Source organism: Vollenhovia emeryi, unplaced genomic scaffold, assembly GCF_000949405.1.
Source record: "Vollenhovia emeryi isolate VEMERY1.0 unplaced genomic scaffold, V.emery_V1.0 DF939233.1, whole genome shotgun sequence".
NCBI lineage: Eukaryota > Metazoa > Arthropoda > Insecta > Hymenoptera > Formicidae > Vollenhovia > Vollenhovia emeryi.
In genome coordinates this window covers 56,126-70,963 of record NW_011967133.1, presented here as the reverse complement: position 1 = coordinate 70,963, position 14,838 = coordinate 56,126, and the positions used below count along the sequence as shown (strand labels likewise).

The 14,838-nt window shown below is 40.3% G+C and overlaps 1 protein-coding gene across 1 annotated transcript in view; it reads right to left on the bottom strand.

Annotated features, from left to right (window-relative positions):
* Window positions 1–14,838, bottom strand: part of LOC105560330 — a 26,418-nt gene that overhangs the window by 7,008 nt on the left and 4,572 nt on the right. The window contains exons 2-7 of the mRNA XM_012009366.1: window positions 12,110–14,836; window positions 7,491–7,774; window positions 5,744–6,106; window positions 2,643–3,082; window positions 2,261–2,463; window positions 3–2,036 (exon numbers count right to left, since the gene is read on the bottom strand). Of these exons, the coding sequence (XP_011864756.1) occupies window positions 3–2,036; window positions 2,261–2,463; window positions 2,643–3,082; window positions 5,744–6,106; window positions 7,491–7,774; window positions 12,110–14,836 (6,051 nt within the window). The remainder of the gene's footprint in view (window positions 1–2; window positions 2,037–2,260; window positions 2,464–2,642; window positions 3,083–5,743; window positions 6,107–7,490; window positions 7,775–12,109; window positions 14,837–14,838) is intronic.

Genomic DNA, 14,838 nt, shown 5'->3' with positions numbered 1-14,838 from the left:
AGATTATCTGAGTGTTTAATCGGAGTACGCCTCTCAGCTGGACCGATAGGTTTTTTCTCTGGCCTTTCGAAATCACCTTCCGGTCGTAAGTTGTCTCTCGGTTTTTTCACGTGAGCTCTCTCACCCGTTTTAGGCGCTTCTTCCTTAGGCCAACGTACAAAATCACCTTCCGGTCTCAAATTATCTTCCGGTTTTTTAATTTCAGGCCTCTCTGCTTTTTTAGGCGAATAATCGTCCTTCGGGCGGCCTTCGAACGGACCTTCTGGTCTTAAATTGTCGCGGTGTTTAACGACATCCATTCGTTCGCCTTTAACGACTTTAAAATCATCTCGTGTTCTTACATCAATGAATTCATCTTCCATACGTAAATTATCCTCATATTTAGTAATTTCAGCTCTTTCACGTATTAAGAAATCGGTATATTCGTCTCTGGATCTATATGTTTGTATATCTCCTTCCATACGCAAATTGTCCGTGCGTTTAACAACGTCCATACGTTCTCCACGCACCGGTCGATAATCATCTTTTGGTCGACCTTCGAAAGGTCCTTCTGGCCGCAAGTTATCTTCTGGTCTTTTAACATCTGCGCGAATGCCTTTAGTAGGCGTGAAATCATCTTTAGGTTTACCAATAAATTCACCTTCTGGCTTGAGATTGTCTGGATGTTTCACCGGCGTTCGTTTTTCGGCCGGAGCGTATTTTCCAGGACGTGGTCTCTCAAACTCACCTTCGGGCCTCAAATTATCCACCGGCTTTTTGACTTCTGGTTTTTCTGCCGGACGATAACCGTCGTGACGAGGTCGCACAAATTCACCTTCGGGTCTGAGATTATCCGCATGTTTAATTGGAGTGCGTCTTTCCGCTGGACCAATAGGTGCCTTCTCTGGTCTTTCAAAGTCACCTTCGGGACGTAGATTGTCTTCTGGGCGTTTTACTTCAGGACGTTCGGCACGCTTCGGCGAGTAATCATCTTTCGGACGTCCCTGGAACGGGCCCCCTGGCCGTAAGTTGTCTTCAGGGCGTTTAACATCGGCACGTTCTCCTTTGGTTGGTCTGTAATCGTCCTTAGGCCTTCCTGTGAAATCACCTTCTGGACGAAGATTATCGTCATGTTTAATAGGCGTTCTACGTTCGGCAGGTCTGAATGGTTCAACTTCTCTATCTGGAAATTCTCCTATTGGAAACAGATTATCTGGATGGCGAACTATAGATGCTCTGTCACCAGGGCCGTAAGGTATCGGCACAGGTCTTTCAAAATCGCCTTCAGGATGCAAGTTGTCCGGATGTCTGATTGGGCTGCGTTTCTCGCCGGGGGTATATTGACCTTTTGGACGATCTGCAAAATCACCTTCAGGTCGTAGATTATCTTTCGGCCGCTTTACTTCAGGACGTTCCGCTGTCTTCGGAGTAAAATCATCTTTAGGACGTCCTTGGAACGGTCCTTCTGGTTTCAAATTATCCTGCGGTCTTTTAACGTCAGCTCTTTCTCCTCTGGTTGGCCGATAATCATCTCTAGGTCGTCCTTCGAATTGTCCTTCAGGACGTAAGTTATCTTCTGGCCGTTTTACTTCAGGCCGTTCACCGCGCTTAGGCTTATAATCATCTTTAGGTCGTCCCTCGAATGGTCCTTCAGGACGTAAGTTATCTTCTGGCCGTTTCACTTCATAACGTTCGCCGCGTTTAGGTGAATAATCATCTTTAGGTCGTCCTTCGAATGGCCCTTCAGGTTTTAAATTGTCTTTAGGCTTTTGTGGTTCTGGCCTTGGCAACAGTTTCGGTATAATATAGTCATCCTTTGTGTGAGGCGATGCTTCGAAGGGTCCTTCAGGCCTCAGATTGTCAGCTCTCCTAATAACTGTAGTACTTTTATAATCTGCCTGATCAAAAGTTCGAAATTGTTCCTGAGTGGTCGTAGTACTGTCAGTGATATCTGTTTTACTATAAAATCGATCGGTATCTTCAGGATATTTTGGTCGCCACTGAGGTTCACGCTCGATAACATGAGTCTGAAAATCTTCCTTGATATGAGAGGTACCCTGTAAAATAGTTTTAAAGAACAATGGAAGAACGGAAGTCACATATATGATCGCAAATATTCTGATTAAGATGGCTCCTGCATAAACCGACCAAAAATAGAAAAAATAGAAATTTTAGTATGTTATAGTTGTAAGATGTCAGTACCAAAGCACCCATACTAACCGCTCCTACGTGCGGAAGCCACCTTAAAACACAATTCGAAAGCTTTATTGCTAAAACTAACCGTGAATTCACCCTCTCCCACGGTGAGATTATCCGTTCGTTTAATGATCTCAGCGCGTTGGATGCTGCGATGGTCAATGTATTGCGATCGCGTTGTCGTTTCATCAGTGAAATCACCTTCTAGCTTCGTATAAGTATTACGACGTATCGGGACCGGTCGTTCGCCAGGAGTGCCGATGAAAACCAGCTCCGTCGTTGTTGTTGCTAGGAAGTAACAAAACTATTTACTCTTTTCTCTACATCGAGTATAGACAATTTTACGAGAAGACGTTCATTTTTATGTGCACAACAAAATTTTGGGTATCTATTTGTGAGATCAAATTCTGAATAAAAAAATTTATTGATAAGTTTGCATACGGAATGAAGCAAGTATCGAAACTTACTGTCAAAATCTCCTTCAAATTTCAAGTTATCCCGCGGTTTCGTGATCGGCGCTCGTTCGCCATACTTTGGAGCTTCCTCTCGAGGCTTGCCAATAAACTCGCCCTCCGGTCTAAGATTGTCCTGTGGCTTCTTCACGGGTGCCCTTTCACCCCTTGTAGGCGCCTCTTCCTTTGGTCTTTTGACAAATTCACCCTCTGGCTTGAGATGATCTTGCGGTTTCCTGACCGGCGCTCTCTCGCCCTTAGTAGCCACATAATCGGTACGTCTCTGCCCGATAAATTCACCCTCCGTACGTAATTGATCTTCATGATGATATTTCATTTGTTTCTCCACGCGTTTCTCGTCGTAATCCTGACGATAGGAAGTCACAGCATGCACCGACTCTCCATGAGAAAATTCCAAGTGTTCTTGTGGAAAATTGTGCGGGCAACGATGACGTCTAAAATATCATCATTTGTTTGAGTTCAGAGACAGACACAACGTTAATAAATACGCTTTGAGAAGCGTTTTCGTATTTAAGAGAAAGCAGTTACCTATAAAGAGTTATGTTTATATTTAAAAGTAGCAATCATATCTTATATAAACGAAATTCCATTTATTCTTATCACATGTACAGTTTATGTAACCACTTTAACAATAATAATAAAAAGTAATAAAAGGGGAGGAAAGCGTTTGTAGAAAATTCTTGTTATCCGCCTTTGTATTCGTTCGAATAAAGCTGAAGCGTAACAAAGGTGCATATAGAGATTTAAATATGATGCAAAAGGGCATCAATCCTTTTATAATGAGAATAAAGGTCTTGTTATGATTTTAAATATCTTGTTATTCTCGGAGTTAGTATTTGCAGTATGCATTACCGATGGATATAGGAGCGAAATTGTAACCGTATTAATTTGTAATTCACTCAATACGGCATTATAAAATATCGTATCCGATTATCTTAATATCACATTGTATATTATTAATTAAAAACAAATATTATTTACAGCTGGGAACTGAATAAATCATATGAATTGTTTAGCGAGAATTAATTTAATTAACTCTAAACATTTACTATAATGCTTGTTTCATGCACGTGAGGCAGTAGAGTCTTTGTTAGTCAGACAACGTGGCGTACGTATTAACGAGATGCTTTCTCACGTAAATCGAGTTGTTATTGGTACATATCGATTAATTAAAGATTCTTCGGCTTGATTACAAGAATACCAATTAAGTTCTTTACAATGCTATTGCATTGAAAGTTTTAATTACCTTTGCTTAAAATTTCATATAATTCAGGGTATATACTTGAGATTTTATTGAACGACGAATGATGTTCCTTTCGACATTGATCGCATTAATTAGGGAAAAGCTTTCTCCTTTCTGAGAAAGGTACGGATCCTGTTGGTGATGTTTCGACGGGGGTAAAACCGGTTAATTACCATAAATGGCACGGGGAAAAAAGAATACGGTATCTTTCCAATATTTTATGCAAAGCAATTTGACTTATTTGGACAACAAGATTTCGCACGAAATGTCCTACTTCTGTGTAACTACATCAAAAGCGCTCTCATTGTTCTTTTTCGTTCCTCTTCTTCACCATCGGATATTGCGAAACGTAATTCCGTAAAAGCTAGACTTGGTCAAAGTCGAGTGGCGTATTTTTTGTATTTTTTATTGGCTAAAGCCATGTTACATGACACATTATGAACATCCTTTTAGAGCCGCGTTAAACCAGAAGATAGAAGTTTTAGCAGACCTCAGAGTTAAGCAGACTTACGTAGAAATTTCCAACGACTAATCGCCTGCGAGTAGACGACCGCAATTACTTCTTGAGACGGCCACGACACGACTAATTTTCTACGAACTTACACCTCTCGCTCGCGAATCTATTTGCGCTATGAGTCGTTATATGGGTCAAGATTGTCAATCTGACAAGACTGAATTTATGTATACATATTCATATATATATATTACATATTAGATACAATAATATATATATTTTTCAAAATTATTGTGATTATTGTAAAAGATCACAAAGTAAAAGCTAAAGTAAAAAATATAAAATTTGCATTGATACTAGAAAAATTTACCTCTTAACAGTATTTTTTAAAATTTGAAACAAATTAAAAAATTTAAAAGAGATTTGAAAGAATTGAAATGCTGTATTCTAATCTCTATAATCAGCTTTTCTCGCAAGAGATGGTAAATATTTTGAAAAAAATAATGATATGTTTAACGCAATTGCTGAAATTGTTTGATAAATTTGTACTATTCGTCACCGTCATACAAAGTCACGTAGGTTGAAAAGTTCGAATAAGGAAGGAATCGTGCGATGACTTGCCATCGCCCAGAACAACTTGCCGTAAAAGGATCTGTCTCGTGTCCTACTTTTGCTCATTATGCATACATATATATAGTGTTTTCTGAATAAAAAAATTCTACGTGTGTGATATTCCTACTTTCTTAAAAGATCAATAAATGTATTACTGATATTTTTAGAAAGAGTTGAATTAATGTGTTAATTAATAATGTGATGTTCTTAATAACTAAAAATAGTCTAATGAAAAGAATGCAAACTTTGTGATAACGAAATTATGATTATATGTTGGAAGTAATGAATGATATATTTTGCACCGATGCAGTTGTTAAAGCAACGTAGTAAATACATTTGTAATAAATACAGCTTTGAATGGATTGCTGCAATGAGTTTAATAGAGTAGGAAATATGGCCTTGAAGACAATCTCCTGTTCCTATCCTCAATTTGCATCTCGACTCCGGCAAGTTTTGTATTCTGATCTTGTTAATAATGTTTGGAAGTAGGTCAACCGTGTTCCTCTCTGCAGCGAACGTGCAGATAAGTTAAATTAAATCCTATTCGCGCTTGCTCTATAGTAGTTAATTATATTCCTTGTGAAATATTTATCAGTATATTATCTAATATTAAAATTGACGTGTGTGCAGAAACAATTAGACGATACGGTAGAATTTTCATTTTGACCTAATGACTAATCTAAATTCCATATTATTATCTATAATCTAAATTCTATATTATTTTTCTATATTAATTTTTTTGTATCTTTATATACATATGTAATATTTGACCGCAAAAAGACTCACCCACAAGTACATAGCTCGCAAATGCACTGTTCCTTCAAAGGAATTTTGGACAATATATCAGGCTCTGATCTAGGATAGACTACATCCTCTTCGAGAGAATCTGGACTTTGACCCCCTCGTTTAGGCTTGTCCTGTTCCGATCTCTTCGGTTTTTCAAACTTCTCAGGGAATCGACTAGATTTAGGTTCCGCAGCCGGCCTTTTCTCTGTCGGTTTCGTGGGTCCAGATTCTTTATCAGGTTTTCTAGGTGCTGTAGGTCTTTCTTCGGGTCGGCTCGGCTTGCCAGCCGCTGGCTGCGGTTTCCTAGTCGGTGATGTATAATCTCGAGACTTTTCAGGTGACTTTGGCCGGACTTCGGAAGGTCTGCGAGATCAATATAATCAAGTTATAAATTATTGCTGTTTTATTGTTCTCACCAGTTTTGTCAGATATTTTCTTAAGAAATACGAATCGTTCAAAAACAATATGGAAAATTTTTCTTCCTTTTTATTCCTTTTTACATATGACACTTTTTACAATACAACTTTTTCTTCCTTTTTACATGATATCATTTAATCTGCCATTCCGGAAGCACAAAGTCATATTCTTAACAGCTTTGACTTGGTGAACAAACTCAACAGACTTTATATTGGCGAGACTCATGATCTGATTTCGTTGGATGATAGTCTCTCTCTTCACCAATATACCGTTGGCGCTGGTCGAGAATAGTATTTCGAAGATAGTATTATATAGAGAAACGCTGTTCAATCCCTCGAGATGAATTTATGAGGGCAGTTCGGTTCATACTTAAATCAACTTTCTTTTCTTTTAACAACATATTTTATCAGCACACCTTTGACACACCCATAGGCTCTCCATTGTCACCGATTGTTACGCACATTACCGTACAAGATTTGGAGAGTAGGGCGATAAAGACTTTAATTTTGTTTCTCCTTTTTACATAAGATGGGTACGTAGACGACATCGCTCTCGCTATACCTTCTTCTATGAAAAATTTCACTTTAGATGTTTCCAATTCATTCAACAGACAGAAGATTGAATTTTCTTGACACAGCAATTATTATCGGAGACAATTATATTGAATTTAACTAGTATCCGAAACCAACGTTCTCCGGAAGATATTTGAATTTTGAGTCCTGTCACCCTCTCTTCCGCAAAAAGATACCATTTTGTGTCTTACTGACCATGCAGTCTTACTTTCTCATCCAAGATATCACCAGAAGAATCTGGAGTTGGTCATCAACATTCTATTACAGAATAGTTACTCACTTCCTCTAATTTTCGCTACATTCCATAGACGTCTCAAATCGATTTTTCACAGTCAGGTACAGACATACACTAACAATATTATAGATAACACTGATAGGAAAAAATTTTTCAATGTACCGTACATTCCTAAATTTTCTCAACAATTCAAACATGCACTTCAGGATCTAGATATGTCCCTCTCTTTTACTGGCCTCAACAAAGTTCTTTTATCAAAACACATAAAGATTCTTCCTAAGAGTGCTTGAAATCAATCTTCAAACGTTTCGACCCATTTTCGGATTATCCTCAGTGAGAGGAGTCTATAGTCTATAAAATTTCATGTAAAGACTGCAATAGGTCAAAACGTTTGAAGATTGATTTATAAATTCGATAAAAAGTTTCACATTGGATATTTTCGCACGAATACCTGCGTTTGGCTCGCACCGACCCTCTGCCCCCCACCAAATTTAATATGAAAAGCTGGATTTTTTTTATTCACCTGCCATGTTCTGCTGGCTGCTGAGGACTTCTTTCGCGCTGCAAAGGTCTACTGGGTTTTCCAGCGGCTGGAATCGGTTTCGTTCGATCGTCCTTCCTGAGTCCAGGTATTCCACGAGGATAACCGGGCCGCTCCGGCGATGGTTTCCTCGTGGAATCCGCTGGAGATCGGGATGCTGGGCTGGTGATGGTATCGAATCGGGTGTCGTCAACGACATCCCGCGCTACCATGCTAGTCACCTGCTCTTTGTCGATAAATTTCTTCGTTGACTCGGTAACATCTCTCTGAAAAATACAACAAAATCTTTTCATCGTCTTTTAAATATTCGATTTTACTAATTGATAGCAAGATCTAAAGAAATATCAGAAGATAATAAGCCAATTAATATCTTAATACGGTCAACACTTGTAATGATTATCATTTTGCTAGTGATTGTTAATGACGCTTTCACGCACAGTGCAAACTACACTGTTAATTGTGACGATTATAACGTCGACTATTATCACGCTTCTATAAATTAATAATATCTAGAATTTTATAGCTGCAGCATTAGCGTTGCATAAATAACACTTGGATCGTACTATAAGTACTTTCTAGCATTCGCGTAGATGTGGCATATAAACTGTTAGGAAATGTCAAACGTAAATGATCAGTTATGGCTACCACTTGAAAACTTTGCCAAGACTTTGCCCGCAACGGATGACGACTACACAGTGACATTATGTCGATTTGCCTAAAGTCAATGTCATACCAATTATTAAAAAAAAAACAGATCTATAATATTCGATTGGTATGCTAATCATAAGCGCCTTAATAATACGTTCAAGTAAAGACTTTGAGACGCAATAACGACGTGAATACGGCTTCGTTTTTCCGCGGGCGTTCATTACGAGCTTCAAACGTGCTGCATAATGAGCGCCGCGAGCATGAACGAGATTAGGAACGCCGGTAATGCTTAGTTCGACGGAATGCAGGTAACACGAGATAGGTGTATACGGCTTTTATATGCACGCTTACAGCGTATCGTGTAACCCGCTTGTCGAACCGTCGAACCGTACTTTTGCGATTTAGTTTCGTTAACGACATCGCTGTCACTCCCACAAATAGATTATGAGCGATACTATCGACAATGCAAATGATCTAGACAGAGAATTTGATTTTATAACTACACTTTAACCGACTTTATACTCTCTACCTTTGATGAAATAAAAAACCTCTTTTGCTTGTAATTTCCACGATTTTTCTGAACAATTGCTACGTTCTGTACTTCAATAAGTAAATGTCGATCGATGTACGAAATAAATACAAGTTGACAATTTTTTATTATTGGACGAGATTTTATGCTTATTAATAATAATTTCTGTAAATTTCATACATTTCATCTTCGTGCTTTCGAATCACACGCAGATCACTATTCGTTCCTGAAACGCAATTTTATACTAAAGTTGAAAATGTAATATATCATTAAATTAATAATCAACTTAATGTTAATGAAACACGTTGTAAATCTACAAGAAATTTAATGCGGAAAATGTTATTTCAACCAAGGTTTCGATGTTTTAGTTGTAAACCGAGTTTCCTCATTGCTTTGTGCCATTTGTATGGATGCACTTAAAAATTTCACGCGTCTATTTTCCATTTGTTGAAGCTGCTCATTATACTCACAAGCACGCTCGCTCTTCAACTTGTGACGCTACAATGAAGCAAATAACGTTTGCTGATACTATTAGCTAAATCCTTTGCTTGGTTTTTAACGAACGTAATTCGCGTAAAGCACATTAGACGAAGTTTTGGCATTTAATTAGCGGTTTAAGTAGCTTGAGTCTTTAAGCTGATTGCCCCTCCTCGACGATCGAGAGTTGCCCATAATGAAGCTCGTTTACATAATTTGAATTTTACGTGTTTTCGTCATAAGTATAATTTTGCATGCCTAGGAATTTCATATTAAAAACTCCTGCGCTGATTCGTAGTAACAAGTTTGATAAATTTTCCGTCTTAAAAACATTTGGATCAACATGATTACACGCCGTTAATAAAATATCACATTTATCGATGCCGTAATATGTGACGCGATAAGATTTACGATGCGCGCGTCTGCGTCATCGTAAAATAATAATAGTGAATCGCGCCGAGAAAACGCGATCACGCGTGTTCGCGTATACGATATGTATCATCGTGTCTCGATGCAAGGCCACGCTTCTCCATAGCTGTTTGCATGTTGAACAATCAAAAACAACGGGGGTGTCTGTGTTACGTAACGTCGGGATGAATTGTTTTTAATAGCGACGTCATAAAAATTGCAATCATAATACAAATATATCCCGGGAGCGTCTTTCTGATCTACGATTTCTGAAGAGAAGATATCTGTTGGATATATCCATTCACAGAGTGGTAGATGAAGTAATACTTACAGGGAAACACATGTGCTGAGCTTACTAAAGCACTTTATCGATCATCTCGAGGCCTCGGAGTAAAGTTACGGGTGCGAGAATTGGAACGAGCTGTTTTAAAGAAACGAACTATCCGTGTGATGCGAAATAAGTTACGAATGTCTATTTTTAATTCCCGCTGCGAGTGTAAATGTGCGATCCTATCACAAACTACCAGCACAATCTCAATTATCCTTGTGTGAGTAAAGCATTGAATATTCCGACATTTCCGACTAATGTTGGATTACGTGAACTTCGAAGAGCCGATCCCAATATTTGCGAGATACTACGTGAACATGAAGTTTTAGATTGTTCCGAGCATTGTCAGTTAGGAAATTGACTGCCGCGTTAATAATAAAAAAAAAATATCCTTGCTGTATCTTCAATAAGCAACGCACATACATTAATCATAAGACTTTATGAGGCGTGACTCAATTTTTATTTAGTTAATTATAAGAAAACAGAACACACCGAAAAGATAGAGAAGCTTTTTTTTCTATTAAAAAAATAATTTTTTAAATTGAAAGAAATTGAATGAAAATTAGGTGTTATTTCTGCTAGAAACTTTAAATTTCAACCTTCTAGGAACACTAATGTCTTATCGCTATTGCAATAAAGTCCAAAGTGTCATCTGTGGCACTTATCTTTATGTTCGGTATTGATCCACATTTCTACGAAAACGCGTAACTTTCAATCGAAGCGACGCGGTCGCAGTGTAAAATCCGTTGATGCCACAATTTTGTTATTTACCTACCAAATCGATTGAGTTCTATAGCATGTCAAAATATACAGCGGATGTGTATACAGGGTATTATTAAAAACCGATATACCCGTTACCTATACTGTTATACTATTATTATTTTATTTAACGTTATCGGTCGTTGCTATCTGTACTATAACCGACGATAAGTGTCAATGTATACGTGTCTCTCAGTGCGGCATCTTTTAACTAGTTGTAAGATTTCTATAGCACTTGAACAAGGCGACCGTGATAAGCGAGGCGGAACATGCATAAAATTCAATTGGTCGTGCATTAAGCGGGTTACATTGAGCGATGACATCACTACCGAATTTGCTCATATTGGATGTGCAATTATTATCGCTCTGCAAACGCTCGATTGAGCCTAATTGTAAGTGATTACGCTTACATGTTTCTGTCGCGGCAGAAACAATTTTAAGATTTTTTTTTAGAAATGTGAATACTTTTGATAATTCTCTTCGCATGTATTCTCTTGTAACAAATAATTAAATTATAGTTAAATGTTTTCTATCATAATACTATTTGACATGACATTTGAAGCTTGATATTCGGATAAGACGAGAAAAAAAAAGATGCCGCCTTTAGTATTTAATCTGATCCATAAAGCGATCGTGCTAATGTCTATCTCAAAGATAACTTCTGCATATAAATATCAAAGTTCACTTTTTAATCGAAAATAGAAGTTATCACGGTAATCTCGTGTCGCGAGCGATGATAATATTGGAATGTATGTCATCAATTTCTGTATTATGCAATAACATATTGACGATTTAAGACGATTACGATATAACGATTGGGGTGCGGTATGTCGAGCAGAATCGTTTCTCATGTGTGAAATATCGATTTCCGCTCGGTTCACTTTGCAATAGTTCGATGAATCCGGGGCTCAGCCGTGCAGAAATTCGTATGTATCAGGAAAGCAATATATATTATATATATATATATATATACACATTTTATCTGTTTCAAACGCAGGCGGTTTAACAAAACGAACTCCCTTTTTTCTCCTGCACTTAACCCTTCCCGTCCTTCTACGAACCGTCGTATTACGTCAGATTTATTTTCAACGGCGCCACACGCGTGAACCTACAACCTTCGCCCGGTTTGGAAGTGAAAGTATCGTTCGAGCCTCTTCCGCAAGGACTGAGCTCGAAGTAACTCGATAAGATTTTTATAAATCTGCTCACTGTACCCGACATCCGATCGTTGCCGATTATTGAGAAGTCAATGCATCGGGAGCTCAAGTATACCAGCGATAAGAGTAGAAAGTTTAAGTTTTCATTATTTGACTATACTTGCAAAAACAAATATTGAAACGGAGATAGCGTTTTCATTTAAGTATTGTCCCGGAAAACCGGATGAGTTGTAGTCTTAGCAATTTCCCGTGGACAGCTAATAAAGAAACATTTTAACGTCTTGCAATTACTCACCACATCCTTGCGCGTGTCCGTCGTAAATTCAGTGATGACACGCTCGTCCTTAACATCGTGCACGTCTTGCACAGAAGTGAATCTCGAAGACTGGTCGCTTACATAAGAGGATTGCTGAAGCATCTCGGATGTACGCGTGATATCCGCTCGTGTGATATCCGCGACATCTTCGACATATTTGATCTCGGTTACGTCCCTCTGCGTTCCCTTGTCCGTTGGCTTTCGCGAAATCGGAGTCTGTATTGGTTTTTCTTTCTGAACCACCGGTCTGTGTCCTTCTTCAATCGGTTTTCGTTGGTCTGCCGGTTTCTTCGGTACCTTGGTTGGTTCATCGTCTGTCGGTTTCTTTCGCGAATCCTGCGGTTTTTCGTACACGAAAGAACCGTCCCAGGTGGAGGCTCCCGGCTTCGACGGTCGGTGCGTTCTGTCCACCGGACTCTTTTGCGGCTTTTCGTCTTTAGGTTCCACAGTATCTTCCGGACGTTGTCGAGGCGACGGTTTAGGCCTTTCGTCGGAGAACTGTCTCGGTCTCTCATAATCGATTGGATATACTTTATCCCCCGAACTGTCTTTAATGAAAATTTTGGATATATTTGACGAGTCACGTATCTTCGAATCGGCGACGTACGTTTGCTCGACCGTGACGGAGCTCGTAGCGTAATCGGCAGAACTCGATATATCCTTCGATGTGTTCAGTATCGTAATAGATGTTTTGTGATCAGCAATGTCAATCGGTTTCTCTTTAATCGGACTTGGCTTATCTACAGTTCCAGATGTATCTTTTGGCATCTTTCGATCTCCTGGTCTTTTCTCTTCTGGTTTCTCATAGACGAACGATCCGTCCCAGGTGGAAGAGCCTGGCTTCGATGGTCGATGTGTTCTGTCCACCGGACCCTTTTGCGGCTTTTCGCGTTTTGGCTCCTTAACGTCTTCCGGACGTTGTCGAGGCGATGGCGTAGGTTTTCCGTCGAAAAGCTGGCTCGGCTTCTCATAATCGATTTCACATACTTTACCTCCTGCGCTTTCTTTGATGAAAATTTTCGATATATTTGAAGAATCGCGTGTCTCCGAGTCGGTTGTTCGTTCAATTGTAACAGAGCTCGTGGAAAAATCGGCAGCGCTCGTTACGTCCTTCGACGTGTCCAATATTGTAACTGTTCTGTGATCAACAGTGCCGGTCGGTTTTTCTTTAATTGGACTTGGTTTGTCCACGGTTCCAAATATAACTTTCGGTGGCTTCCTATCGCTCGGTCTCTTCTCCTCTGGTTTCTCGTACACGAACGATCCGTCCCACGTCGACGAGCCCGGCTTCAGAGGTCGGTAACTTCTATCGTCCGCGCGAGACTCCTTCTTCTCGAGGCTTTTAACAGTGGTCTCTTTAACGTCGGTAGTAGTTATTACGTCACTGCCAGGCAGGCTCTTCACGGGGCTACGAGGGCCTTCTTGAATAGTCACTGTTTTTTGCGTAGTTACCGGCTGACCGTCGCGAATAATGACAGTTTCGACGGAAGCCGTCGAGAAATCGAGACTGGAGGAATCCGTGTAACTTTCGTGCGTCCTCGATTGCTCCACAACGACGGAACTTTCCACGATCTCTGACGTGCTAGATACATCCCGCGTGACATCTCGGAGATCGATAGCGGTCTCGTTAACGTGTTTCTTCGACGTATCCACGAGTGTCGTCTTTTTGCTGTCAGCCGGTCGAGGCTTGTCCGGTAGTCTGCTATCAATGGATTCTCGACTAGGTGGTCGCTTCTTTTCCTGCACGAAAGTTCCGTCCCATGTCGATGATCCGGGTTTGGTACTCCGTAGGTCTCTGTCGTTCGGTGTCTTCTCCGGGCTTGTAGGTCGTGGAGACGGACTAGTCCGACGTCCCGTTGTTGGAACTTTACTTCGCGATGTATCTCCATCAAATCTAATCGTTGTTTCAACAGGCTGCCCCTCGCGAACGACTGTCTCGTACATTGTGGACGTGACGCTGGCGTCCCTGACATCCGAGAAACTCTGCTGACTCGATGAATGTTCAACGATGTAAGTGGTGTTTATGATGTCCGCCTCGTTGATCGAATTGTCGTCTGAAACATCTCGGATATCGACTGTTTTTACCGTACGTCTGTTCGGTCTTCGACCACTGTCGGGTGCTACCGGTCGCTCATGAACAAACGTGCCGTCCCAGGCAGACTGGCCAGGCTTGTAACAGCGCGAGGTCGTGTCTAGTTTCGGTTGTCTTTCCGGACTCCTGGGACTGCGCGCGATTTTATCTTCTGGGCCATCTTCCTCCAAGATCGCCTCGGATACCGACGTGACCTTCTCGACATTTGTCTTGTCGCTGGAAATGGCGTATTCGACGATGTAAGATGCGGAGACCGACTCAGAGACGCTCGAAACGTTCTGTTCTTCGCTGACATCTTCAACATCGACGGAATCGTGATGCTTCTCCGTTCTGCGGACAACGGTGACGTCCGAGGGATGTTTCTTCACGTCGTCTTGCGATTTTTCGTAAATAAATTCGCCGTTCCACGCGGAATCGCCGAGTCTACCGAGTCTTCGCTGCGACGGGCTGGATACGCGAGCAGGGTGCTCTTCCTTGCTCGACGACGTGCCATCGACATGGATCGTGCTCTCTCTCCTTACATCACGTTGCTCTTCGGAAATAAATCTGGTGCTGTCCGCGGCACCTTTTACGACGCGCACAGTCTCGGATGACTCCTTCTCATATATACCATCGG